The sequence below is a fragment of the Alternaria hordeiaustralica genome, assembly GCF_023758085.1.
Source record: "Alternaria hordeiaustralica strain BMP 2776 chromosome Unknown scaffold_3, whole genome shotgun sequence".
NCBI lineage: Eukaryota > Fungi > Ascomycota > Dothideomycetes > Pleosporales > Pleosporaceae > Alternaria > Alternaria hordeiaustralica.
The window spans coordinates 1,042,506-1,070,273 of record NW_026056775.1 but is presented as its reverse complement, the minus strand read 5'-3'; the positions used below and the strand labels follow the sequence as shown (position 1 = coordinate 1,070,273).

The following is a 27,768-nucleotide window of genomic DNA, read 5'->3' as shown; positions in this document are numbered from 1 at the left end:
GAAGCGCAGAAGCGCCGTTGTGGGTGCAACAAGTGCAAGGGCGGTAGCAGTGAAAACCTTCATTATTACAAGGCTGGTGATGTCCTGCTTGAAAGGAGAAGATGGAGGCGGTAAGAGGTATGCTTCATGCTCAGTGATTTATACAACAGTGTGAAATATGCACGCAACACCGCCGGGATCAAGGGTGATAATGCCGAGCGGGTACGCCGTGTCGCAAAGGCAAAACTCGGTCATGGTCAAGATAGCGATGGGCAGCATCTTACGCTGGATGAAAGCTAATGCGCTTTGGGACTCGAAAGATGAATTTGGATGCACGATGTCGTCGCATGAGTGGGTAGCCTCCACATCAACGCTCCTGGAACACGATGTCGCACGCTCTTCATCCACTTACGTTCACATGACCTATCGTATCGGGCGCTCATGTCATCCATAGTGCTGCTGATCGAGTTGCAAATACTTAATCGTCGGCTTGGCCAGTTTACCATCTCATGATCATGCTGAGCTGAACGTATTAGGTCGCCAACAGCACCGCTGTGATTGGTAAAGGTTCCCCTCGAGTCCGATTGAGTCCAGTGATGCTACTCTTCGATATTCCACAAGTATTGGAGGTCTTGTCATGCCGTCGGCAGTTGCATGCACATGAGCGGCGGAACGTACAGCGCCCCACCTGTACAACGAGGTCTCCGATTACCAAAGAACTGTAAGTGGTTGATCCGCTTCTCGGATAGGATGATATTCGCGGACGTTGGGACAAGGTTGCGTGAGCCTCAATCTATTCTACTTTGCCGTCGCGCCAAGTTGTGGGGTACCAATCCTTACCATTTGTTTATATTGTCCAACCCCCGTTCCTCATCAACGCGTGCCATTCGTACGGATACGCTGGCATGGTACAAAAGAATTTCGCGTTTGTCATTGGCCGATCATAAGGTGCCCAGCTGGATAGCGACGGAGGCCAAAGGGTTGTAGTCACGTGCTGATCGGATTATTGAAGCGTGCAGTGGGCCGAGAGAATAGGCTGTTGAAGAGAGTGGGATCTGATCGCAAGGAACGAGCCCTTATCAACCGGGTACGATCCCATGGAAGCAATATAGTCCATGTGGTGCTGTCAGGTATACACTCCAGAATCTCAAATATCCTTCTGGAACGTCAACCACTTCCGCTCTTCAAACCCGGAAGCTTTTGCATCTCTTCTCATTGGACGTCTTGTCGCACGGCATTTCTTCTCTTTACTGGTTAGATCGAAGTCAACCATGAAAACCAGTACTATTCTCGCGTGCTGGGTGTCAGCTGCATCTGCCGCCTTCGACTTGAATCGTGGGGGTGCAGTACTCAAAGCGCCTCAAGGCGACTCGTTTGCCAGCGTAACAGGCACTGTGAGTGACTCTCGTACTGCATGTGATATGAGTACTAACTGCATGTACAGTTCACAGTACCGAACTTATCGGGTAGCAACCGACTCTCGATCTGGGTCGGCATAGGGGACACACTTGAACAGGAGAACGTACTCGGTGGTGGCATCGTGTACAACAGTACGCTCAGAAGCTTCTCTGCATACTTCCCCGGTCCGGTGACAGATACCACTTCGACGGTTCCTGTTGCCAACGGTAATTCAATCACCGTGACAGTCAGCGTGGCTACTGCAGGGGGTACTGTGACGATTGAGAACAAGACGCAGAACAAGAGGACAACACAAACACTCGCGGCCCCGAATGGCGTGGATCCGTCCTCTCTGACTGCGCTGGCGGTAAACTGGTTCGTGCAGGCATACCAGGTGATCCCAGGCCAGCTTGTAGCTACACCGAATTTCGGAACAGTGTCGTTTACTGCAGTTTCGGCAACTACTAAGAGCGGCGCGAATGTCCCGCTCTCCGGCGCAGGTCGATATGAGATACAAGGAACGAGTGGACAGGTTAGTTGTACATGGTGTACCACCCGACCCTACTAATATCTGATTAGATGTACTCGAAGACAACAGTATCGAACACTGGTATCTCCGTGCAGAGACAGGCGTAGAAAGAAGGTTGCGATAGTGTTGCTCATGTTCGGAACACGATTTGGGAAGTCGCTGCCTCGTCGTAGGTAGTCGAGAATAGATAAGCTTGGGCTATTTCGCTGTTCCATCGATATTTCATGTACAAAAACGCGTGTAATAAGACAGAATGATTGCGCGACGATGACCGGGAGAGTTGGTGAAGGCCACTGGTGATGATGTGGTGAGTAACGCGCAGGCGATGACGTTCGCTTGGCCTCCCCTCCACATTTCTCGACGCGTCGCGACTTCCACCTGCGTCGTGCGACAACACCGGCAAGATGCGCTTCAAGGCGTCAATACAGAACATCAATACCTTTACGAGTAGGTGCATAGGCAGACGCTTCAGTCTGCAACTAACCCCATCTAGAGCTCACGGCGTCGCTCAATTCGCTCGGCCCGCTCGCGTGGGTGAAGCTCAGCGAGGAGCAAGTATGCTTCACCATCATACCAGAGCAGGGCACTCAAGTATGGGCGTGAGTAGACGCCTCATACCTCGGTGTCTCTCGTTCTAACCGCATGCAGTGTCCTCTCTATTGTAAGCATACCGTCTCATCTGTGACTGGCTCGATGTTAATGCGCCGCGCAGGACTCCATCTTCGAGACAATCAGCGTGCAATCAGCAGCGAACAACGTCATCAACCTCGAAGTTCCGCTCACGTCGCTGAACCGCGCCCTCAAGTCGGCCCTCAATGCCACGTCGGCCCAGATACGCCTCACCAAGAAGGACAACCTGCCCATGCTTGCCCTCACCATCGTCACCACGACCTCCTCGAACACGTACAGCGCCTTCCCTGCAGCCACAGCCAACAACGACGATGGCTTCGACGCTGCCTTTGACAATGAATTCGGTGGAGGAAACCGCGAGACCATTGTCACGCAGGAGATACCCGTGCGGGTGCTTGCGCCAGACACTGTAGCGCATCTGCATGAGCCCGTCTGTAGAGAGCCAGACGTACACATCATACTGCCTCCTCTGATGCAGCTGAAGAGCATCAGCGACAGGTTCACCAAGCTCGCGCTGGCAGACACCAAGGCCAGTACCGCGACGACGGCATCAAGGACACGACTAGAGGTTGCCGCCAACATGCACGGCTGCCTCAGGATGAGGATCCGATCCGACGCCATGAACATATCCTCCATCTGGACCGATCTTAGCAATCCAGAACTCGACCCTGGCCACGTCGCTGGTGGAGAGGATGGCGTAGCTGAACACCCAAGCACGCGTATGAAGCAGCTGGGCACGGCTGACGGGCGTAGTGAAGAAGGCTGGGCTACAGTGAGGATCGATGGGCGTGACTGGGGCAAGGTCATGAGTGTGGGTAGGCTGGGGGGACGAGTTATCGCTTGTAAGTCGTACAAACTTTAAATCTACCAACATGCTGACATTCTCGAGGCTTCTGTCATGAGCATGCACTCATCCTCTATGTTTACCTACCCAACGACAATGGCGATGACGAGTCGGTCCTGACAGTACGTTGCACTCTTCACACCCTCGCTCACCAGACTGACATCACAGCAGTACTTTATCAGCTCCTATAGCGCATAGCTACCTTCGCGCTCATGTCATCCTCACGAGGCACAAACTAGATACCTTTGATCACGCGACACCGCATACCTCATCACCACCATCCATCGTACCAGACATATGATCTTGTGATGGCGTGCGCTGCACGTTAACACGCCGACGTGCGAGCCAGATTGACCACAACTCTCGACTGTGTCCAGAAATGCGCATAACTGGTTGTGCTACTCGTGTACGGGCTACAATTGGAGATGGAAGCGTCGGCAAAACTAGCACTCTATTAGCCGAAGGCAGCAGAAGGATGCCTAAATTACCAACCCGCTTGCACCACGCCGAGACAAAGTCTCATGCTTTGAATTGACTTCTTACGACAAGTATAAAGTCGGTTACTCCTCTCAGGCGTCCGCTTCATAATTCCCAAAACACAACATGGATGAATGGAAAGGAGCCCTTTTCAATTTCACCTTCACCGCCTCTTTGCCTTCCCACCCATCTGACTTGAGCGACGTTTCTGTAGTCAATACCGACAGCTCGTGCATCATTACAAATCTTGCGACTGAACTCGTTCATCATATCATCGACTACATACCTCCCGCATCTCAGATCGACTTCGCATATACCTGCAAGCATTTGTTCGCATGCTCTGCAGACGTTCTCAAACGCCATCGCGACGCTCATACAAAGTATTGTGTCTCGTCTGATATTGACCCAACGACTGTTCCCACACTCCTCCGAAGCGCTTACGGATATGGTGACCCAATCCCAGCCTGGCACGTTCGAAGTCTGGAGGTTTGGTATGATCGCACAGGATGGGATGCATGGAAGACGCTTGACTTCGATGTTCCAATCGATCAGAGCTCACGGTCGCCAACAACCTGGGAGTTCATACCCGGCGAAATCGACGACTATATGGAGCCATTAGATCAAGCACAGAGTGATCTTATTCCCGGTGCACGCGCTGAGGAAGCACGTACACAAATTATTGATGGCTATGACATTTACCTGAAGGCCCTCCTCGTTGCAAATTGTCCTAGGCTTCGAGACGTCAAGTTCGTCATGACGGCGCGCGATGGGGCGGTATCGAGGTCATGTCTCGACTGGCTTCAGACATTTATCAACGACTCTCACAACAAAAAAACTTCTTGGGGACCTGGCCTCACAAATCTTCGTTCAGTCGCTGTTGGTCTGCCCACCGGAACTTGGATGGATTCGGCCTATCATCCCAATACCTGGCCTTGCAACACAGTGTCTCTGGTTCAGTTCCTCCGTCTCCCAAGCCTCGAAAAGATATACTTTAGAGATTGCGTGGGTAATTTCCAAGACAGGACGCCCTGGAAGAATCTTCTACCTGCTGGAACCTCCCCTGTCAAACATCTCTTCCTGGACAGTTGTGGGGAATTTGGGCAAGAATTTCTCACTGCTCTTACTGCCGCCCCATCAGGACTCATCACAGCCTCTTTCCGCGCCGGCGATGCTCCTTGTCTCGAGGACGCGGACGAACTCGTTCGCAATCTCGGCACCTACCAAGGGAACACCCTGGAAAGTCTGATGTTCTATGACTATCATGACAATCCCCATAACATTCACGGCTATCGCTGCGCAGCCTTCCGCCCAGAAGAACTCAGCAACATGAGGAAATTAAAGCACCTCTGCATGGACATCCAAGACATTGAGCTCGAGGCCTACTACAACAGAGACGACAGCGCAGAAGATTGGGAGAGCGATGGAGCGTATTTGGAACGCTGCTTCTTGGAGAGTGTATGTAACTACGAAGCCCTAGTTCTGTGGGGATCGCTCAGCGAATCTTATATCAAATGGGAACCGAACGAGGAACAGGGCTTTGAAGATGCCATCATTTCTCTGATCGGAGGACGACCTAGACGAAAAGATACTCTCACGAATGAGAGAAATCGCAAGTATAACACACTGTCCCTGTTCGGAGTCCCAGAGTCCGGAATCGGAGCGACGAAAGCTGTGTATCTGGAGAACGTGGAGAAAAGCAGTGGGCCCATCACTACTTTTAGTCCTGGACGCGGAGGAGAACCCTCGCCGAACGAAAAAAGCAAGGTCTGGTTCCGTCGCGCGATTGAAGTAGCGCGGAAGAGGGGCAGGGATCTCCATACGCTCACGAATCGCACCAAGCCGCGTCATGAGATTCAGTTCCCTGAGGCGCCTGACAAGTATGATCTCAAAACTGGTCCGTGGGGCGAGAGACCAGCAGATTGGGTCTTCAATGTGTATACGGGTCGTAGGGAGCCCAAAGGCTGTGGCAAGTGTGGGAACTGCGATGTTTGCTTTGGGTATTATAGTAAGGAAATGTGGGATGGGCTGGAGAAGGCGCCGAGAAGGGTGAAGTATGATGGGAAAGATGAGAGTCAGACCAACGATCGGGATCGAATGAGAAGTTGAGAAAATGGTGCGAGAGACGTTTGCTTACACCAAACGTTATCTATCAGTCTATTAGGCACACGAAATGGAGGACGCAAATACGTTCATGCCTAGAACAAAAAAGAGGAGGTGATTCACTTAGTAAATATGAGTGTCACGCCAAGAAGACAACTGCACACATCTGGACAGAACAGTCACATTCGAAGAATACAATGTATTCATCATCGTCAACCCATCAGCCACCATCTACTTCCCCGCATTATCAACATGCTCCCTAAGCTCCTTCTCATTGTCCTTCGCCAACACACCCCCATTCGACTGCGTGGCCACAACCGAGCTCCGTCTCCGCTCCGCCTCATGCGCCTGTTCCGTATCCGCATAGTCAACTAGTAGCTCGCCCTTCTTGCCATAGCGATGCGGCAAGTTATGCGCAATACCTACGACATCAAATGGACCGCTTGCCGCGTGGAAGATCTCATCCATTTCCTCCAGAGACCGGTATGCAGTCTCTGGGAAGAAGAAGTATACCGAGGGTACCATTGCAGCGTTGATAACGGCAAAGATGATGTAGGTCTGGTAGCCAATGTTTGCGAAGGCAGGGGGCGTAATCATTACGACTAGGAAGTTGAAGATCCAGTTCGCTGTGGTGGAGATGGCGTTGGCGGGCGCGCGGATGGATAGTGGTGTGATTTCAGCGGGATACAGCCAGGTCATGCCTAACCAGCCGATGGCGAAGAAGGAGTTGAATACGAAGAGGAAGACGGTGGCGAGGAGACCCAGGCTTGTGTTGCCGATGTTGCTGGTTGCGCCTGCTAGCACGGCCATGGACATGGACATGCCAGCCGCACCGAACATCATCAAAGAGCGGCGTCCGAACTTCTCGATTGTGAAGATGGCGATCCAACTAGCCATCCAGTATTCGGTACCGTTGCAGGCGGATAGAAGGCGACTGAGGAAGGGCGAGAGACCGATGGAGTTTTCGAAGATGGTTGCGGCGTAGTATGTTACCTAAATATTGAGGTCAGAACGGGCTGGAATAGACGCGGTAGTAGTAGTAGTAGGTTACCAGATTGATGCCAGAGATCTGGAGTGTCGTTAGTCACTATCTCTTTTCCTGTTGGGAAAGCAGAACTTACCTGTTGAAACATCTGGTTGACATAGCCCAACACAGTGCGGTGGAAGTTGCGGTTCTTGTTCCGCTTGAAGCAATCGCGGAAGCCACCACGCGACATCTCCTCAGTAACATCCTTGACAGCCTGGAACTCGGCTTCGACCTTCTTGTCGTCCATAGGAAGGTCGCTCAACGCAGCCAAAACTTCAAGAGCCTCTTCCTCACGACCCTTCAGTACCAACCAACGCGGGCTTTCGGGAAGACCAGGAATCATAACGAGAATGAACAGGGCCAAGATGATCTGGAAAGCGATAGGGAAGCGCCAGGCGATGCTGCTGGGTTCGAGGAAGGAGAAGCCGAGATCGAGCCAGTAGCTAAGCATGACACCGAAGACGATCATGGAACCTTCAATCATGACCATCTGCCCTCTGCGATGTGGTTTCGAAGTCTCGGACTGCCATGTCGGGACTGTGCTTGTGTTCATGCCGTTGCCAAAACCGGTAATCCATCGTCCGATGATGAGCTGTGCGAGTCCGTACGATGCTGTTTGGAGGATGGCTCCGACTATCATGATAGCGCTGCCGATGAAGATGGTCTTCTTGCGCCCGAGCATATTACCGAGCCAGATGGTTGCTACGGCGCCGAAGAAGCAGCCCAGTGTGTAGGCACCGACTAGACGGACATTAGCGACGTTGGGCTTAGATGCTGAGCGATCTTACCTGTGATGGCTTGGATAGTCGCGGCATGGCTTTTCGAGCTTCCTGGGGGTGGGTTGTTGCTGTCGATTTCGGGGAAGTATTTGATGAAAGAGCCCAGCGTGAGCAAACCGCCCATTACACCCTGATCTGAGCCAATGTTAGAATTGATACCAACAGTGATGGCATGAATGCTTACCATAACCAAAGAGCGCGAAATCTGTGCCTGCTATCACAGCAATAGCAATGTTGAGCTTAGTGCCCTTGAGGCCATAGAACTTGCCCATCTTGTTTAGTAATACCAACGATCAATGCGTGTCGTGCCAAACAACGAGGTAAGAAAGGCGTTGCAACAAAACAACAACACAAGAGGCCAGCTCGCTTCCACTTCGTGCGAGGTGCGATCGATGAGGTACGACAGCAGGCGCGACGACCCTCTCTTAAGAAAATGTGAAAGGACAACCGCAACTCTCTGCCACCAATGTAACAGTAGAGTCCGTCCTCACGCCGCCAACCCAGCAATAACGCCGAACCGCCCTGTCTACCGGCGTCATCCCCACAGTTTGCTCTCGACGATGACGTTTGGTCTGGAGCCGCTGGTGATCCCAACCCCGTGGAGTTTGGCGTGCGGAGAAAGACACACTACCCGATCGCACGGGGATGCCAGGGTCGCCCTGTGTGATTCGTCGCAATTCACCAGTCAGCTCGCAGTCGCCCATCGGAATTACCGCAATAGGTACTTCCGGCGCATTATGATGTCGCTAACAGGGTGAAAGTTCGCGACACGGGCGCACCAAGACGGTGTTTCGCGCCGCTTTGGTGCTTGGTGGCTAAGCATCGCGAAGGCGCGAAAAGCTCCGGCCTAGTCCGATGCTTCGGCTCGTCTAAGAAATTGCTTGGGCGGCTTGCCAAAAAGCGTAGTTCCGCACGTCAGCACTTGTGGGAATAACCTGGGAAATGCCTAAAAATGCCCTCGTTTCGAAGGGACGGGTGTTGTCAAACCCAAGTCTTCGGGGAGGTGTTTGGTTCTACGGTAGGTGTGCCGGTTGAAGTATCCAGCTTGCGGGATTTACGATCATCAGGGACAGGGTGCGTCAACCACGCGACAGCACCAAGTTTTCTCGGTTAGGATTAAGGCTGTGGAGCCGATAGCTTGGGGGAGGCTTCTTTGTGGAGAACGCGCTGTTGGAGTTGCACTGTGGGTGTACTAAAACTTGCACGTGAGTCCTTTCGATGCTGCCCAGGTGGCCCACTGCATTCTTGGAGTAATGTTCACCGCGAGTATCCATGCGACATCTCGATCTTGTTTTAACACCCGTTGCATTTTCTATCTGATGCCGCTAGCACGGCCACCTGCATCTCTTTCACACGCGTCTAACTGGTGTGATGATGCAAGAAGTAGACGGATTCCAACGCACATGCATACGTTTTCGATTCGAAGGTGTTCAGAGTCATTCAAGGTCCATTGTTTGCCTGGAATGACTAGTTGTTATATCGATGAAGTGGTCTGGCCAATGCTTCCATTCTTAAGGCCCCCAAGCGTTACGCTCCGTCTCCATCAACTCATCGATCGGTGCTGTTAAGCTTACTGGCCGCATCACCCCGTTCATATTCGACGCTGAAATACTGCTACTGTGCGTGTCTAGATACTGATTGTAGTCAGCCCCGAATGAACTAGTGGCGACCCCCGTTGCGCCCTTCTTTGTAGGAGATGGGGCAGGTGTAGGAGTCGCAGAGACGACAGGCTTTTGCAGTCGCCTTTTCTTGTGTTCTTCTATAATCATCTGCGCTCGGCTTTTGTTCAGTTTCCAGGTAGCCAGATTTCTTGCCGGTAACACCGTCCTCTTGAACATACCTATCCCGGCGATGACAGGCTCCACAAGGCCCATGCCGACGTAAGTATCAGCCTCCCATACAGGCGCAGAATAAGATTTCAATAGCCCCTGCTTTTCGTCATCATTCTCTGTTGCATGGTAGACGGGTCGCTTCAAAGGATCAGTTGACGCTGTTACAAAGTCGCCGAAATCTTCGTCGTTTAGCTTAGTGGGCTTGGATTGGGGAGTACTTCGCCGAGGAGGAGATTCATTCGTTGGGGGCAGGTCTGTCTCTGAGATAGAAGACGGACTTATTCTGGGACCGGCAAGTGCGCAATGATCTTCCCAGGCGTTCTGGACAGATTCAGCTTCACTCGCCGCGTCCAGATTTCGCGAAACGCCCATTGAAGAATCGACTTGATTTGACGACATGGTATTTGTATGGGTTATGTGGTTGATTGATTAGAGGTTTCGATTCTTCGAAACGGGGAGGAAGCGCCTGCTTGGATGTTGTGATATTCATTCACTTTGCTGACCATTGTGAATACTAAACGTGCCGTCGCTCATGACGTTCCAGAGTGAATATATAAGGGATTGAGGCATTGTGTGAAGAGATGGTATCAAACAGAGCATCGCTGCAGCATGCGCCTCTGGCGCGACGACGAATTGCTTTTCCTGTGTCATTAAGACGTGAACTTCACATCCCATCGCTGAACGCCAATAGTGTGACAATGCTAGAGGTATCATACGCGCATGGCTTCTCTCGCCGCGGGCTCTCTCTCCATCTCGTATTCGATCTCGCGTCTCGGCCCCTTGGAGTCCTTCGATGGCTTTTTCTTGGGCTTGGGTGGTGGGCCAGCAGGGCGTTTGCGCTTGAGATTTGCCAGCGTCTTCTTGAGAGCCTCTGTGTCCTCATCTGCAGACTCATCCTCCTCATCTTCTTCGCTGCCGCTACCGCTCTCGTCATCTTCGTCGCCTGAGCCTTCGTCGGGACTCTGCCCGCCGATCCAGTCTTCAAAGTCCTCCATCTCGTCGTCGGATTCGCCCTCAATGTCGCTCACGTATTCGACTTCGCCGACACCGTTCTCCATCTCGTGTTCGTATTCGTTCTCGTCTTCCTCCTCGATACCTTCGTCCAGATCCTCGTCGCCCTTGAGCTGGCCCTCTTTCTGCAGGCCGCGCATGACACGCTTCCAGACGTTTGGTTCAACGTTGATCCTGTCTTGCAGTTAGTCTCAAACTCAAACACGAAGTGAGCAAATGCTTGACAGTGTGACGATGCTCATTAAAAAATTAGAGTGTTGTTGTTGTTTTTGATCCTCATCGAAGGATCTCAGGGTTAAAAAGCGAATAATCATGGCAGCAGTGGGGAGAGGGGGGTGCACGTACGGTCGATCACCGTATGCGCCACTACGCAGACGGTCAATGAGAACTCTCTCGATGGCGCGCTCGACCTTGGCGGCTGCGAGAGCTTTGCGCTCACGGCCTTCCTCTCGTCGGCGGACCTTGGGTGCCAGTCTGGGAACTAGGCGCTCTCCTAGACGCTCTTCTTCCTTGGCCAGTTTCCGTATCCTTATGTTGACTTGAGTAAGACGAGTCAAGCGCTGCTTGTTCTTGTGCTTAAGGAACTTGGGGAAGTATGCGAGGTGCTGGTCGACCATCTCGAGCGCTTGGCTATAGTTCTTAGGAAGCTTTATCTTTTCCCACCATTGCGACGGAAGATGTGCGCGCTCGATCGCTTTGATGTATAGATACAGCTCGCCGGTCGCGGGATCTGAGCGAATCGTGGCATAGCGTGAGTTCGCGAGGGGGCACGACTGCTTGGAGCAGTAACCTGATACGTTGTGTTCGTTTCTGCAGAAAGTTTGGTCTTTTGTGGTTTTGAGTTCTGAGTAGACAAGGTCAGCATTATCTTGTATGCATATTTACAGAGGCTCACGCACTGAAGCTGCAAAAATCGGTGCCAATAACGGACCATACAAGATCGTCCGAGGCCATGGCGGCAATGAAGTCCTTCCGCGGACGCACGTAAACACAGAAGCGAGGATCCCTTCAACAATAGTCTTTCAGCGCGGCGAAAAGCGAACAGAGGGTCCTTCGGGGTATCGTGTGTGCGTTCTGGCGCGAAGGGAACAGGTGTTGTAGTAGCAAAGTAGACATGCGACGATCTCAAGAAATTATTATCTTAGCGCGTGCACGGGCCACTGCGGAGGTGCAGCGGAGCTACCATCAAGTACAGATGCGACGACGAGGTAAACCTCAACTGGCGGAATGAGAGCCGTCGTCTCATTTCTCCGTCGCAATCCTTCCAATCAATTGAGAGCGCCTTGTTGTCCAATTCGCACCGTATTTCATTCGCCCCATGTCGCACGAATCGCATCGCTCCACCATGAACCCCTCCATGTGCAGCGCGCCTTGACATGCCAGCCGCGTCTGTACCATACAGATAGCAAGGAACCGACGATATATGCGCTTTCTACTGCTAGTGGAAGGGCAGCGATAGCTGTCATTCGAGCCTCGGGTCCGGCATGTAGGCAGGTTTGCACTCTCCACCCCATGATCGACTTCCCTTCCTTACGCTTCGTAGATATACGAAGGGCTATGTCCCTCTACAGCGTTTCCGAAGCCTCGTCAGGCAACCCTGCGCAAGCTATATACCCCACATGTCCCCCCTTCGCCCGCAACGATACTCGACTCCGGTACCCTCGTACTCTACTTTCCCGCGCCCAATACCGTGACCGGAGAAGACGTGCTCGAACTGCACGTGCATGGCGGCCCGGCTATCGTACGCGCAGTACTGTCAGCCATACCTGAATGCGCGAACATACCCAAAGTTCGCACGTCGAAGCGCAAGGGGATCCGCTATGCTGAGCCTGGGGAGTTCACACGGCGCGCTTTCGCCAACGACCGAATGGATCTTCCCCAGATCGAATCGCTAGGAGAGACACTGTCTGCCTCGACTGAGCAGCAACGCAAGATCTCAGTGAGGGGCACAACCTCCTCACTGGCAACACGATACGAGCACTGGCGCATGCTGTTGCTGCAGGCCCGGGGCGAGCTGGAGGCCTTGATCGATTTCTCCGAAGACCAACACTTTGACGAATCACCTGCTGTCCTATGCGCCTCCGTCGCAACTCAAGTCCGTGCCTTACAGGTGCAGATGGAGGCGCACGTTGCCAATGCCGTTCGTGGAGAGATGCTGCGCAATGGCATTAGCGTTGCGCTTCTCGGTGCACCCAACGCAGGCAAGAGCAGTTTGCTGAATCGCATTGTTGGAAGAGATGCCGCCATCGTCTCTGAGGAAGCCGGCACAACGCGCGACGTGGTTGAGATAGGGTTGGATCTGGGCGGGTGGCTTGTCAAGATTGGAGACATGGCCGGCCTTCGCCAGGCTGGTGTCGCAGGTGCGACCGTCGTTGGGGCCGTTGAACAGGAAGGCATCAAGCGCGCAAAGCAACGAGCACTCGAGTCAGACGTGCTGATTGTCGTTCAAGACGCCACAGCCGAGATGGATCCTGAGGTTATGGCGACGGCAAAGCAGTGCGCTGATGTCGGCATCGAGGTCATCGTTGCTCTCAACAAGCGCGACCAACTTTACACTTTCGATATCTCGCGGGCGAAATGGGAAGAAAAGATCCACTCCGCGCTGGGCCTCCCTAAAGACCGCCTATGCTTCATTACATGCAAGCCACCCACAGGGCCGATACCTTCTCCAACTAGCGACAACATCCCGGAATTCCTCACTATCTTGCAGGATATTTTCAAGTCTATGACAGCCGCGTTAGTTCCTGACTCGGATCCCGACCCAAGCATTTGGCAAGAGTCATTAGGCGCAACCGAGCGTCAACGTCTTCTTCTCTCCGAATGTCTCAGCCACCTTTCCGCCTTCCTCACAACCGTCACCGAGCCCTCGGCCGATACAACCAGAACCGGTGAAGAACCACCAGGCGAGGCCGACGAGGTCGATATTGTGGTCGCTGCAGAGTGCCTTCGCTCCGCCGCCGACGCATTGGCCCGCATCACAGGCCGGGGTGACAGCGGCGACGTGGAAGAAGTGTTGGGGGTCGTTTTCGAAAAGTAAGTGATTCTAGCCTGTATCTCGTGCCCTCATGTCGTGTCACGTTCTAGAATCTTTGGCAAGGCGTTCTACACTTTGGCCCCCATTTGAGTCAGACGGTTGCATCCGAGAGGGGGCCAAGCGGGCGTTGCTGGGGAAAGCCACAATGGTAATAGCAGGATGTGTCTGTGCAGTATCGATTGCTGCATAGGGCGTCTGGATAACCGAACTCTTTCCCCATGATGCTTGCCGGCTTACGCTCAGCTGCGGCCGCGAAAGATCACGTGACGAACCTTTGCTGACGTCAACCTTCTTACAGATTCTGTGTTGGAAAGTAGCGAACAGAGTCGCGGTACTGGCGGTACTTCAAATCACAGCTTGCGAGGACGATTTTGTAGTGTGGGAAGAGGATACCGTCAAGGTATCAATTGTCTATTCTAGTCAAAGCAGAAGTGATGAAGCTCTACTACCAGACCTGCTGGTCGTTCAAAATGCAAAAACGTCGTAAACAGTGGTATCGAGGAAAACGAGATCTTGATTGAGGAGAAAAGCAGAGAAAAGCAGAGAAACCCAAAGCAAACTCGAAAACAGTACGCCCAACACCGAATAACTCCGTGTCTAGAAACAGTATCCAGGTCCGTTACCCATCGCTCAATGAAGAGCTTATCCCAGCCTTTCCAAACGCCTCAGAATGCTGTGACATACAATTTCCATGATTCCGTAGCCCATAGTTCATAGCCTGTGTCCAGGTCCAAAGAGTCCAACGCTCGCTAATGCCGATTCAAAACAAGAAAATGAGGATGAAGATGAAGATAAAGATAAAGGACAGAAAGAGGAGATGTTGGTACAGGTTAAGAATGTGTGATGATACAAAGGTGAAAGAAATACGAAGTTGATGGAAGAAGTAGATGGCCGAGGCCTAAGAAGTCAGAGATGGCCTCCATCGTTCGAGGCGTCTCTTGCGGAGTGTTCGGGTGGCGGGAAGTGGCGGGAAGTAGAGTGTGATGGTGTGAGGCGTAGCCATGGTGAACCACGCCGCAAGGGTGCTGATGGATGTTTCGGATTGCGGGATTGCGGGAGCAGCCGTTGTGCTTAGTTGTAGCCTCCGCGACCCATGTTGGCCGATTCTTCCTGTGTGTTTGGTGGTGACATTGTGATTGATCTGTTTGTTCGACTTTGAAATTGGTTGACGTGCAGACTTGATGAACAAAGAGCCGGGTCTTTGGTATTGAGATGAATGCACAGGTCTTAGTTGTAGCCGCCGCGACCCATCGGGTAGTGTCTTGAAGATGGTGTAGTTGTAAACGTGTAGTCTCAGAGTGAAACAATGCTGTTCCTGACGAAGACACTGTGCGTGAGGTATATAGCAGGAAGACGCGGATGAAACAGTGGAACAATAGTCGAAGACGGAAGAAGATGGTATAGAAGGATGCTGAATGAGTGAAACTTTTGACTCAAAGGGAAGAAGCGACTCGACTTATATGAAACAAGAGGCCGACAAAGACACCAGAAAATGCAGGAAAGCGGACTAGGAAAGGACGAGGGAAGAAAAGGGCGCTCGGGTATGGTGACTGGGACGGATCGGAAACTGTTACTTGCTCTGCTTGCCTGCTTTCCCATGGTCCAGGCATCCAAACCGTCTTTATACCGCACAGTTCACCTACCTGTTCCCTCCTACACCACCAACCAGAACGGCGGGAACTGGTGGCGGACGGACCCTGGTTCAAGCCACGAACAAGGCATCTAGTCATCATTTCCTCTTACTCGCCGGACGACTGCGCAGCACGCGAAGCCGTCTGCTTGGGTAGACAGGAATAAGTTTCAGGGTCTGTGGGTGGGTGCGTGGCAGTGAGAGGGGGACCTGTGCTCGCGGGTGGGAAACTGGAGCCGCAATGCAGCGCACGCGCCAGGTGGATAAGATGGGCGTGCAGCAGCGTGCGCGGCTGATGGCATCCCTGCTGCTGATTACATGGAACCATGCGGAAACTGTGCGACACAGGTGTTCATTGGTGACTTTATGGGAATGCGATTGCAAAGCAGAGGGAATTTCAGTCCTCGTGCATCGTGCTATGACGAAGAAGGTGTGTTTCTGCATTGACGACGCATGTCTGCCTAGCTTATACACCCCTTCCATCAGGATACATGTGTCTTCTTCTTCACCACCACCACCACCAACAACACCCCACGCCGTTAGGTACAATCTGAATGCTTGCAGCACACGCCAAGGTACTTCCTCGACAAGCGCGGGTCGTTTTGCCATTGGCCTGCTGCCGTAACGCACGACACAGTCATACAACATCATCACCGACAAGCATCTTTCCCTACGCCAGACTGCGTACCTGCGCAGTGCACTCACACCAGGTCGCAAGAACCTCTTCGAGGCAATTCATCGTTTCCCGTCGGTCGCGCATTCGGGCGACTTGCAGTTTCGAGTCAATTATCGTGCTCGTCACACTGTTACTCATCCATCGCGATCCCCCGACGATTGCTGTGCTGCATCTCGCTTGGACGGGGCCGTTTTCCGTGGACCGCCGGCGAGGGCAATGCTGGGCGTGCAACACGAATGCCTGCAAGCCATGTGCGAGCGCAAACTCCTTCTGGGCAGCGTTGCAACCTGCTGTTCCACATTTGGAGGCCGCCCCGTGGGCTTGGGTCGTCTGAAGCAGCGAATAGGGCTGCGTAGGTGGCCAAGATGCTGTTTCGAGCCCACCGGGGGATACAGTGCATGGCAGTGCGTTTGAGCCTTACCCGCCCATATGCCTGCTACGTCGCGCGGGGGAACTCTACACCCATGCCCGACCGTTGGTGCCTGGAAGCTGGAAATGGTGTTGAGTTTGGAGCATTGTGTACGCGGCAGTCGCCGACGTGTGCAGCCCGATCATGACACGGTATGAGTCTTCCGGTACTACTACTTTCAGCGCACAATAATCAGCTAGAAGCACTCCAAGGCCTTTATTGCGATAATGCACAGTGGTTGTGCCTTGGTTTGGTTTAGCTGCCGCTGCCATACACCAAGTTGGTCGGAAACGCCTCCGAGATGGTATACGTCGATGCAGGAACAGAGTTCGCGCAATGCGGTACGTGGGCTGAAGACGAGGGTTGTGTGCACCAGGGCTGTGAAGCAACCTTGGAACGAGTGAGCGGCGACCGTACGACTAGTTCCTTCTTGGGTGTTATCGCGACTGGCTGATCCGAATTTCCGTCAACCTTCACTCTGCTCCCGCACAGAAAGTAGCCACTGCAAATCATATCAACCCAGCATTCGGACAGCGACATACTCGAAGACGCCCAGAACCTTGACCAAGCCTCAATCAGCCTTATCCGTATACTGGTACGTCCTATCAGGACAGATCCTATACCGTTTGGAAGCAACAAATGCAAGACTTGGCCAATACAACTTGCATAGACGCTCACGTTCTTTCGGCTTCCCGTTCCACTCGGCATCGGGACAAGCGCCACACTCGCGTGACGGAAGCAGGAAGGATGTAAACGAGCGAGTATGCGTCACGGCATCCCGGCAACGTGGATAAGAAGTTATGATGCATTGCGGCAGCGCAAACCCCTGGCACTATCTATGGACTCCGATTACGATCGGTACCCAGGGGAGTGGGAGCCGGTGATGAATGGATCACCGAAGCGGATGAATGCGATTTACCGAAGCACAAGGCTGAATGGCAGGCATACTCGATCGTACAGCACGCGTGCTTTATCGCTATCGATTAACGAGCCAGACGATTGGCGGACGCCTCGGAAACATATGATGTTACATCGGAGGACGACACGGGCAGTATTGGCGACAGAGGGCTATACAACACACCCGCAACAACATTGCACATATCGCCGACTATCCTCTCTCACATGAAGACGCATACATCGCCGACACGAAGCTCTACGCGCCCACCTCGCAACATGTCTACTCGGCTTGACTCTTGAATACAAGAATATCTGCAGATTCGCTTCCGCCTACACAGCCCCCCAAAAATAGGACTTTAAACCATACCGATCTTGCACTCCTGCACTCTTCAAACAAGCGCGACAACCGCTTGTAGGGCTGACTGAGCCGTCATGTCAGCGCATTCACCCGATTAGGTATTTCCGCGTAGCTTTCGAGCCGAGCTAGCTCATTGGCTGGACCTGCAGTAGCACGGATGTATTTTGGGACAGATGTCAGCTGAAGCCATTTTGCCTATCTGAGGGTATTTGGGAAGATTGAAGTCAGATGAAGAGCGGATTTGGGTTATTTTGGGGCCTAGAAACTACTGGATCGGGATGTCACATGTGGATTACGAATCCTCTATCGACATTCAGTGAAAGAGCGAAGAAGTAAAACTCATCGGTGTTGTAGGAACTCAGCTTACGATCTCGGACATAGAACGACGCACGATGCTAACACGTACTCGGTCTGGTAGAGAGATGTGGGAATTGCACTAACGAAATACTAGGTATCCGTCTCACAGTACAGCTTCTGGTTCAGCATCGCAAGCAACCAATCTTCCTGGACTAGGAAAGAACGTTCATCGTGCTTCCCAGAATTGGTACCGCGTCCTGATATGCGCACCTACGGAGTTCTGGTGTGACGCAGTTCCAAATGAAAGCGACGAGCGACTACTTCCCAGTAAGCATCCATGCTCAACAATGATGTGGACGTCGAACGTCTGTGTGAAGCATAACAGAAACACAGGGTTTTCAATTCTACCCCATGGTAAGAACGCTATCAAATTAGAGACTCTTCGAGAGACGATGCACACGCCCTACGTAATTTGGTGGCTTGGTGCCAGCGCAGCCCTACATAACGGTCCACTAGGCGAAGGACAACGACGCGAAAGACTATTCAATTCCCAGGATATCCTTTGTTCTGGCCTTACAAACAAAGCGGTGACTGGCTTTAAGTTCACGGCTGTTCCCGAGATAGCGGATGATTACGTTGCTGCTGCGGAGAAGACTTGGCGTTGTGTGGTTCGGGCCTTCACGATGTAGCCCGCAAGGTAGGAGTGACTGCTGCAAAATCGACCCAAAAAGCACATAGCCACGTCGCACGTCAAAGCCATCCATCCAGGTCGGTCCTTTGCGCGTTCGAAGAAACCTGCTGTCGCTCCAACGCGCTCAGGCCAACGCATCATCATCATCACCGATCCAACTGGGCAGACCTCCAGCAGTCGACAAAACACCAGAACATTACGGATATCGGCAATCACTATGGGACGTTCCTGCCTTTCATAGTCCACCGTGTGGAAATTGCTGCGCCACTTGTTTGCGCCACGCGTCCTGGCAGGGATTGATGATCTCATACCCAAGCGAATGCGCTAAGAAACCAGTGATCTGCACGGCTATGCGGCCTGCACAGCACTAGCCACACTGTCTTTGGAGACAAGAAACATGCGTGACTGACGAGGCCCAGGGGTACCAAACCCCAGGAGTGTGACCGTGGATGTTCTTGGATGCCAAGGCTAGCTACGCAATGGTCGTGGCTGACGTTTGCTGTCATGTCTCTTGACCAAGCAAGGCACAGTCGTAGGTGCCGGGTGTATATATACTGGCAGCTTGAAGTCAATACACTCCACATCCACAGCTTCATAACATTCTGAGTACTGCTTCTTACCAGCATCGCACTTGACGTCTTGACTGCTTTTAACGATACCCACACTTACCGCCAACATGCTCTTCACACGTCTCCTCTCGATCATCCTGCGCACAGCGCAATGGGTCTTCGCAGCCATCGTCCTCGGTCTCACAGCATACTTCCTCTACCAACGTTCTCGATACGACCAGGGGCCTCTAGGCCGATTGATCTTCTCGGTGATCTGGTCTTCGCTGTCCATCCTCTTCGCAGTCATCTGGGCCATCCCCACGAGCTCTAGCATCACTGGCTACACATCCGACTTCAGTAAGTCCTCTCAACTCTATTACCATGATCCATTCATCTACTAACAACTTCTGCTTAGTCTTCACCGCCGGTTGGGCCGCTGTCTTCGGACTCCTCGTCAGTTGGTTCAACGGCTCCGGATGTGGTAGCGCGTGGGCTTGGGGCGGCGTGTCTTTCCGTCGCGACAACTCTTGTGGTCAATGGCAGGCTGCTCAGGCTTTCTCGTTCTTGTCTATGATCCTTTGGTTCGCGACTGGCGTACTTGGTATTTTGACGGTGCACCGTCTTAACCGCAAGGCTGCTGCGTAAGTTTTGTGCTAGTGTTCTGTGGGGATTGCGCTAACGGGAATGCAGTCGTGGCTCGCACGTCTAAACGCGATTGCCTTACCTACGAGGGTTGATCGACCAGTACCATAATTTTGCCATACGAAAACAGCTTGCACGAACGAGATGCCGCTGTTCGGCGGTGGGCTTTGGGTTGGGCTGTCGGAAACAGTATCAGGATGATTTGCTAGCAACTTTGCTCGAAACTCCCTCTTCTTATGAACTAATGTCTATATCCCAGCGAGCGAGGAGTTATTCTGCTTTTGTTTCCTTTGTTTAATCTTAAATCCTTGCCTGTACAATGTTGGCATTTGCCTTTACCAAGTAATAATCTACATGCATACTACAACGGAGTACAATGCAACCGTGAAAACTCTCCGACATGTTCTGCATACATTTTTGGCGCTTACTGCGTTGAAGTCGAGGCAAGATGTTGTTGCTCTTTGTAATTAACCTGACTTGGCGGTAGCAGCCAACTCGAACTTCAGTGATCATGAGTGCAATATAGCTAGAGCCTCTATTTGTCTCCTGATGCAAGTCTTGCAATCATGAATTGAAGTAGCGACATGTCAACGTATTTCAAGACCACGTAGCTCGCCTCGACACAAAGGGAGATCTTCACAAGTCAATTCACAGCAGCAAGAGAGCCGCATTCACTTAACAAGAACTAGTCTATGATCTAGCGTGAAGGGGAGTGAGAGCTCATTGTAAACCCGTTTTCTCTAGATCGCGGGCAGCCTCTCTCTCCCACGTCGATAAAATGGTACGCCCCTCATCGACTTTACTACACCATCGATTACCCACTACCATTAAATATCAACTCAACACGATCTATCAGCGCTCGAGATCCAGCCTCAGGATCAACACCCTGATGCAATTCAATCCCACGAACATCGTTCCACCCACCATGTCTGAGGATAGCCCCCGAACCAGTAAGATGGGCCAAGTCTTCACGGGCATCCATCGTCGGCTTTCCAGCTTCGGAAACTCCACAAGACCGGCCAAGGCCGCCACCGAGACGTTGTCGGCGATCGCGGACGAAGCCTTTTCTTCCCATTCGTCGTCACAATTCAGCTCGGTCAAGAGCGCTCCCCAACGTCGAAACGATCAGCGTGACACTCGGCTCCTTTCCCTGAACAAGCTTATGAGCGGTACCATGATAGCCGAGAAGAACAAGCTCTGGTTCGAGAAGCTCAACGTCGCCGTCAGAACTCTGATGAACTCATCAGACTATGACCCTTCACACGATTACGAGCATATCCAACGAGTCGTTCTCAACGCGCACCGCATCTGGAGCGCGGAGAAGCATCGCGAAGAGTTCCGCAACATCGACCCTCTAGTCATCTACGTCGCGGCTCTGGTACACGATGTCGCGGATGACAAGTACCTGACCGATGAATTGACGGTCGAGCTACAGAGGGAGGTGACAGACCAGGACAAACAGGTGCGGCAGAGAGACGCCATCGAAGCATTCATCAAAAAAGCTGCCCCAGAATGCCCACCCTACATTTGGGGCCCTGCGACACACATTGCGTCTCTGGTCTCTTTCACGCGTGAACTGCGCAAACCCGAACTCATTGCTCAACAGTGCATCGCGTACCCTGCTCTCCAGATTGTCCAAGATGCCGATCGTCTTGATGGCCTAGGTGCGTTGGGTATTGTACGTGGTGCAGTGTACGGGGGCGCAAATCAGCCGCGTGGTACTGGTACGGTCCGACGGGTCTGCCAGATAGTTGACGAGCGTCATTCTCAGTATGTAGAGATGATGAAGACCCGTACGGGTAAGAAGGAAGCGAGCAAGCGCTGGGACGCGATGGAGGAAATACGCGATCAGATTGTGCAGCAGGCAGACTGCAGGAGCGTGCTGGAAGAGAACTGAGCCTGGGAAAAAGAGGGCGGATGGGAAGATACGCGCATAGAATATGAGTAGATGCTTTCCGTTTCAGCGAAAGTTGTCTTTGGTATCGTCGCGTTCTTCCTAGTGTAATGTAGCAAAACAAGTGAATTATACTTTTAAAAATACGAATTACGTTCGTTCATAGGAGTAATGGCCGGTAAAAGCATTTACAACTTAGACGATTAACGAAAATAATGATGCAGAACGAGAAGCTTTACTGTCAGTCTTGTGCATGGAGGGTGTACCTCGCTTCGAGGGGCACTGCTTTCAGCTATTGCATCGATCGACGACCACTACCTGTCTGAAGCTTTATCCACGCCGAGAAACCGAGCTTGTCTGTTTGCCACACAATTATGAGGATGTTTGTGGATAATTGCGAAGACTATGCGAGAGTGAAAGCGCATCGTTGGTGATGGTCCGCGATCCGGCGTTCACGCTAGTCACCCAAAGTAGACTAGCGCCTCGCTTGAAGCACACCTGCCGTCTCTAATTCTCAGCTCACAAGCAGCACCTCGAACTTTCAGACTCCGACCAGCTCGACATCACGCCGCCAAAATGTCCGCCAACTCGCTGAACAAGATCGCGCCCAACAGCCCCTCGAGGCAGAACCCCTCTGAGATCGAGACCAGCATCGCCAGCGCAAGTTCACCCGTCAATTGCACACTGACGACTACGGCTAACATTTGTGATAGGCGTTGACTGACCTCGAGAACAACGTCCCCGACCTGAAGGCTTCTCTGCGCCCTCTCCAGTTCGTCTCTGCTCGCGAGGTATGAAAACCCGAACACCACGATGCGCTCTCGAGCGTCGCCTACACACACACACCTACACCCATACCCTATAACTGAAGAGGCGGTGGGCACTGGGCAGCAACATCATGCTGACACCAGGATTCTTAGATCGAGGTTGGCCACGGACGCAAGGCTATTGTCATCTTCGTCCCTGTTCCCCTTCTGTCCGGATGGCACAAGGCCCAGCAGCGGTATGTTGTGCTCTCGAATCGATGCAATGCGCATACTAACGGTCCTCAGTCTCACCCGTGAGCTCGAGAAGAAGTTCTCCGACCGCCACGTCCTGATCGTTGCTTCCCGCCGCATCCTTCCCCGCCCCAAGCGCTCCAACCGTTCGCGCACCACCCAGACCCAGAAGCGTCCCCAGTCCCGGACTCTCACCGCTGTCCACGACGCCATCCTGACCGACCTCGTCTACCCCGTCGAGATTGTCGGCAAGCGTCTCCGTACCCGCGAGGACGGCAGCAAGATCCTCAAGGTTGTCCTTGACGAGAAGGAGCGCGGTGGTGTTGACTACAGGCTCGACACCTACAGCGAGGTCTACAAGCGCCTCACTGGCAAGGGCGTCAACTTCGAGTTCCCCCAGAGCCAGCAGACCGACTACTAGATCTAGGCGGTTCGTTGGGTTTGGTCGATCTCGTTAAATCTTCATGGGTCAGGAGTACGGCAGGGCTTCGGTTATGCGTCATGTACCGGCATCAAAAAGGAATGAGAATGAGATGACATGAGCCTGTATTAGGCACCCCTTCAAGATACCATTTGCAATTGATTTCTTTTACTGTTCGTGATGGCCTTCTTTGCCCTGACCATGGTACTATCTACTGCCTGTCCAGCTCAGGGTAATGCCTGAAGACACCCATGCTGAATGGCTTCCGTCTCTCGCTCCCGAGGTACTCCTTGATCCCCTTGGCCTCCTTGACACTATCATAGAAGGCCCTGAACAAGGTCGGGTAGTCCTTCTTCCTCGCTGCTATTTCCTTTGGGAATGCAAACTCCAGTCCACTCAGCACATGCCAGACGGTAGTATCAGCATAGCTTAGACTATCCCCAACAAGAAACTTGCCCTGTCCCTGCGCCTCGTTGCCCTTGAGCACGCGCTCGAAGAAGCCCAGAAACTTGGGAATGCGGTTCTCGCGGAAGTCTGTCGCCTTCTTCACCGACTCGTCCTTCTGATCCTCGTAGTATTTCGCAACCGCGATGGGGTGGTGCGTGTCGTGGGCTTCGTTGTTGAGGTCCAGCGCCGTTAGCGTGTGCGAGAGGATCCACGCCTTCTCTGCCTCGTCTGCGCCGCCGAGGCCGAGCTTATCACCGAGGTAGGCGAGGATGGAGGGTGTCTGGTAGATCAACAGCGCCGCGCCGTTCTTGCCCTCGCCCGGGATGCGCAGGGCGGGTGGGGCGAAGGTGGGTGGGTTGCCGTCGGAGCCTGTGGACGATTGGTCCGTGAGGGAGCTGATGACTTTCATGCCTGAAGGGGTTGTTAGCTATACAGGTATATGATGCGATTGAAGCGCAAGGTGCGTACCATCTTCCGACTCATTGGCGACGTCCTTGTAGGAGACGCCCGCTGCTTCGAACGCCAGGCGGATGAACTCTCCACGTCCTGGGATACCGGGCCAGTACAGCAACTCATATGGAGGCTGGGTGCGCGCTTTCTTGGTCGCAGACATGGTGGTAATGTAGTATCGAAGCGCAGTTGGACTTTGAGTGTGGTGTTTGGAGAGCTGTAGGAAGCTATGGGGGCTAAGGAGAGGTCGAAATGTGGTGCGAAGCATGCGGTTGCAATGGCTGCCTTGTCAGTCCACTATAACTAGGGGAACAGAGCACCATGTCAGGTTGACGTGCCATTGCCGCTCGGCGTGCTCTATGCAGCGTGTTTGGCGTCATTGTGGGGTTGTGGTTGGACTGCGAGATCGTAGATGCTGACATCAGATGCGGAATTGCGCCGAGACCGAGCAATGCGAGGACATCAGATGCAAGTCAACCTGCCAGCTGGCTTGAAGTTGTCGTGGTCACTTCACAGCAATGCCGAGTTTAGTCACTGAGATAGGATCAATTAGCTGGCCTGTTCGTCGCTGCTGATGTCTCGCTACCTAGGTGCAGGCTCTCGGAACAGGTTCCGAAAATTGGGGGAGCCCAGCCTTCGTTCAGCAGCGGCTGAGCAGGAGGGAGGCACAAGCGAACATGTACCAGGCGATCTACATACTGAACTTGTGGGTCAATTGAAATACAGTTTCGGCTCATGGACCGTACTCATTTGTTGTGCGATACCGATTGTTGGAAACGGTCATATTGCCTATCTCGCTGCTGTATTCGCTGACAGAATGCTACCTGATAATTAATGAGGGCACCAGTAATGGTTCTACGAGCTCCATAACAATCTCCCATTATCATGCCATCGGGCTGTGTGCTGTCAATAATGTTTCGTGTTACAGAAGGGGGCAGAAGGCGATACGCTCGCCTGTACCCCCAATGGCCCACCGCAGCAGCTCTCATGCACGAAGAGAGCTGCGCCATGTTGCGAGGAACGAAACGTTTGCTACAAATCTACCAACACCACAGATACAAATCTTGAGGAGATTCTAGGCGCGCCACGTCTCTGCTTATCCAAATCTGTGTCTCGGTTTCAGTCCCGTTAGATCGCAACTTCCAGGAGGAATAGCCTGGAGACGTGATCGGCCGCCCTACACCGTTCAGGTCTAGACTTCCCGCCCGGACCCTCTTCCACGCCCGCTAAGTTCATCACCCAGGAGTGCTGCCTTCAGCTCATCCTACCCGCACCGAACCACGGTTGGACAATCTGTTGTTCGCCATAACAATTTCGCCACTATGTCGAGCTACAATGAATACGATCGACTCATTCATCAGATGCAATCATTTCGCGCGTCTGATGAGGCCAGAGAGCAGTTTGTTACAGTACGTGTCGCTGAGTCGCGTGTGCGGCCGCGCGACAAACACTAATCAATCAATAGGAAATTCTAGCAAAGTATCGCGAATTGTCCGAAGAGCACGCCAACTTGAAGAATGACTATTTGAGTGAAAGAGATATCAGGAGGAATTATCAGAGGACTGTGGATGAGAAGCAGGCTTTGGTGGGAGATTACACACGTCAGCTGGTGCGTTACCCGCTGTTATGTCAGCCTTGCCAATTCGCGTGCTGACTTTGGCTACAGGAAGCAAGTTCATTTGTGTTGGCACTAATTGATGGGGATGGAGCTATCGTAAGTCTTTGCGAGTCCCTGAAGTTCATTATTGTCCTGTGGCGACTTTATATCGATCCCGGCCCACATATGGTTGGCAACATGTACAGGATATGGCGACACGGGCATACAGCCGAAAGAAGTGATTGCTGATTTTGAACATGCAGTTTCAAGATGCTTTACTCCAAGCCGCTGGTGCTGATGGAGGTTCAGAAGCTGCTTCCCTCCTGTATCATGCAATTCGCGACCATGTTGCTTCGTTGTACAACAGTTCAGGCAGCTGGCCCATTATGGTCCAGGTCTATCTAAGTCTCGATAAGCTTGCACAGAAGTTGGCGTCGGTTGGCCTTCTTCGGTCGCCTCAGGATCTACGAGCTTTTGCGCAGCGCTTCAGCGTCAATCAGCCCTTATTTAGTATAATCGACGTCGGTCACGGAAAAGAAAGAGCCGATCACAAGATTAAGGGTATTGCGTCTCTTCTAATCAAACTGACTGATGCTAATAATGACCTGCAGAAATGCTTCGTACCTTTAGCGACAATCCCACCTGCCGTCATATCGTCTTCGGTGGTTGCCACGACGCAGGATACCTACTAAACCTCGAACACTTCAAACACGATGCCGCCAAATCCAGTCGCATCACACTTCTGGAGACCACACCTGCCTACCGCGGCTTCGCGGATTTAGCCAACTTCAAGCGTGCTCGTTTCGACGACGTCTTCAAGAGCGAGCCCCTCCCTGACTACCAGCCTCCAGTGAATGGCTTCGGTCAATTTTCTGTACAGTCGCCAGTACAGGCAGCAGTACAACCACTCCCACGTTCAGTCACGAACAACACCAACACATCATCACCTACGTTCACTCCGAGAGCTTCCGTTGCGTCTCCCTCCCCCAGTGTAACCCCGGTCTCAGCTGCTGCGCCTGGCGAGTCGAATGGCGACTCTTCCTGGGGTAAGAAACGCACCCAGTATCGATTTCGTCAGAAGCATTGCTAATAAGAGACCAGCCACCGTTGGCAAAGCCGGTGCTCCTGAAAATGGCAGCATTTCGATCGCACCTACTACGGCCGCTACTAAGAAAAACACTAAGAAGAAATACGCTTATTACAACAAAGCTGGTCAGAGATTGGATGAGCCACTGCCTCCGAAAGATCCTGCTGCCGCAGCTTCGCTCGAAGCACGCATGAAGAAAGTTGGCAAGAAGATGTGTAATCATTGGTAAGCTGCCACTTTGGAGTGCTGAGACTACGACGAGCAACTTCCAGTGCTTCACTGTTGGTACTGAGACCCGACTAATATACCGTGCAGGCATCTTGGCGGCTACTGCGAGAATGGCAAATTCTGCAATTTCCAACACGAGCCGAAGCTTACACCCGCTGAGCTGAATGCCTTGCGCTACAAGACGCGTAGCTTGGCTTGCAAGAACAAAGGCTGCGAGAACATTGACTGCTGTAAGTACACATGTGGAAGAGGCCCTCACGCGACGATGACTCTCAACCTCGTTGTATCATGGATCTGCGGTAATGCTAACATTACGGCTTCAGATCTGGGTCATCAATGTGCTCTTGAGCGCGACCATGGATATTGTTCATTCCCCGAGAACTGTAAGTACCGTCGACGTTGAAATATACTGGAGTTTTGCTGATTTCTTGTTTCTCCACAGGCCACCTTCGTGCTACGCATGGCATGGATAAGGTCAAATACGTCAGGTACGACAAGGACGACAATGCAGATTACGCTCCCTAGTTGAGTGAGATGAACGAGGATCGTGGCCCAAGGTGTCAGATCAGTCGAAAGTCATGTCGACCACGGAAGTCTCGCGGCGGCCATGTTGTCTAGATAGTACAAAATTGCTAATCATTTTCTCTTGTCTTCGTCAAGCTACTTCCCATTTACTCACTGTTCTACGTGAATCATCTCTTGCAAAGAGAGTCAAGTCGTCCTGTGGTATATCTACTACCAACCTAATGAAGGCTCGCGAGAGCGACCTACGAAGCGATCTCGGCCGAACATAGGCGACTAGAAGATTAGACCCTTGGTTTTCCCCACACTCCACACGAAGACCACGCGAAAGCCAGA

The 27,768-nt window shown here is 52.5% G+C and overlaps 10 protein-coding genes across 10 annotated transcripts; 7 read left to right on the top strand and 3 right to left on the bottom strand.

Moving 5' to 3' along the window:
• Window positions 1–1,250: 1,250 nt before the first annotated feature.
• On the top strand, window positions 1,251–2,013 carry J4E84_002521 (uncharacterized protein; the record flags this gene model as incomplete). The annotated part of the gene is made up of 3 exons (XM_049385146.1): window positions 1,251–1,373; window positions 1,424–1,909; window positions 1,957–2,013. 3 exons carry the CDS (start codon window positions 1,251–1,253, stop codon window positions 2,011–2,013), a joined length of 666 nt encoding a protein of 221 aa, XP_049247169.1.
• A 297-nt stretch (window positions 2,014–2,310) lies between these two features.
• Window positions 2,311–3,398, top strand: J4E84_002520 (uncharacterized protein; the record flags this gene model as incomplete). The annotated part of the gene is made up of 4 exons (XM_049385145.1): window positions 2,311–2,353; window positions 2,400–2,505; window positions 2,555–2,567; window positions 2,619–3,398. 4 exons carry the CDS (start codon window positions 2,311–2,313, stop codon window positions 3,396–3,398), a joined length of 942 nt encoding a protein of 313 aa, XP_049247168.1.
• A 2,790-nt stretch (window positions 3,399–6,188) lies between these two features.
• On the bottom strand, window positions 6,189–8,035 carry J4E84_002519 (uncharacterized protein; the record flags this gene model as incomplete). Its single annotated transcript, XM_049385144.1, has 5 exons — window positions 6,189–6,950; window positions 7,009–7,026; window positions 7,079–7,725; window positions 7,773–7,898; window positions 7,948–8,035. 5 exons carry the CDS (start codon window positions 8,033–8,035, stop codon window positions 6,189–6,191), a joined length of 1,641 nt encoding a protein of 546 aa, XP_049247167.1.
• Window positions 8,036–10,305: 2,270 nt separating this feature from the next.
• J4E84_002518 (uncharacterized protein) lies at window positions 10,306–11,560 on the bottom strand (the record flags this gene model as incomplete). The annotated part of the gene is made up of 3 exons (XM_049385143.1): window positions 10,306–10,780; window positions 10,952–11,450; window positions 11,506–11,560. 3 exons carry the CDS (start codon window positions 11,558–11,560, stop codon window positions 10,306–10,308), a joined length of 1,029 nt encoding a protein of 342 aa, XP_049247166.1.
• A 913-nt stretch (window positions 11,561–12,473) lies between these two features.
• J4E84_002517 (uncharacterized protein) lies at window positions 12,474–13,643 on the top strand (the record flags this gene model as incomplete). Its single annotated transcript, XM_049385142.1, has 1 exon — window positions 12,474–13,643. One exon carries the CDS (start codon window positions 12,474–12,476, stop codon window positions 13,641–13,643), a length of 1,170 nt encoding a protein of 389 aa, XP_049247165.1.
• Window positions 13,644–19,274: 5,631 nt separating this feature from the next.
• J4E84_002516 (uncharacterized protein) lies at window positions 19,275–19,791 on the top strand (the record flags this gene model as incomplete). Its single annotated transcript, XM_049385141.1, has 2 exons — window positions 19,275–19,503; window positions 19,562–19,791. 2 exons carry the CDS (start codon window positions 19,275–19,277, stop codon window positions 19,789–19,791), a joined length of 459 nt encoding a protein of 152 aa, XP_049247164.1.
• Window positions 19,792–20,713: 922 nt separating this feature from the next.
• On the top strand, window positions 20,714–21,685 carry J4E84_002515 (uncharacterized protein; the record flags this gene model as incomplete). The annotated part of the gene is made up of 1 exon (XM_049385140.1): window positions 20,714–21,685. The coding sequence occupies one exon, from the start codon at window positions 20,714–20,716 to the stop codon at window positions 21,683–21,685; it is 972 nt and encodes a 323-aa protein (XP_049247163.1).
• Window positions 21,686–22,258: 573 nt separating this feature from the next.
• CRP15 (40S ribosomal protein S7) lies at window positions 22,259–23,101 on the top strand (the record flags this gene model as incomplete). The annotated part of the gene is made up of 4 exons (XM_049385139.1): window positions 22,259–22,342; window positions 22,396–22,473; window positions 22,603–22,685; window positions 22,735–23,101. The coding sequence occupies 4 exons, from the start codon at window positions 22,259–22,261 to the stop codon at window positions 23,099–23,101; spliced, it is 612 nt and encodes a 203-aa protein (XP_049247162.1).
• A 211-nt stretch (window positions 23,102–23,312) lies between these two features.
• J4E84_002513 (uncharacterized protein) lies at window positions 23,313–24,161 on the bottom strand (the record flags this gene model as incomplete). The annotated part of the gene is made up of 2 exons (XM_049385138.1): window positions 23,313–23,959; window positions 24,017–24,161. 2 exons carry the CDS (start codon window positions 24,159–24,161, stop codon window positions 23,313–23,315), a joined length of 792 nt encoding a protein of 263 aa, XP_049247161.1.
• Window positions 24,162–25,320: 1,159 nt separating this feature from the next.
• On the top strand, window positions 25,321–27,435 carry J4E84_002512 (uncharacterized protein; the record flags this gene model as incomplete). The annotated part of the gene is made up of 9 exons (XM_049385137.1): window positions 25,321–25,407; window positions 25,464–25,607; window positions 25,665–25,712; window positions 25,859–26,156; window positions 26,207–26,641; window positions 26,697–26,907; window positions 26,998–27,140; window positions 27,234–27,293; window positions 27,353–27,435. The coding sequence occupies 9 exons, from the start codon at window positions 25,321–25,323 to the stop codon at window positions 27,433–27,435; spliced, it is 1,509 nt and encodes a 502-aa protein (XP_049247160.1).
• Window positions 27,436–27,768: the final 333 nt, after the last annotated feature.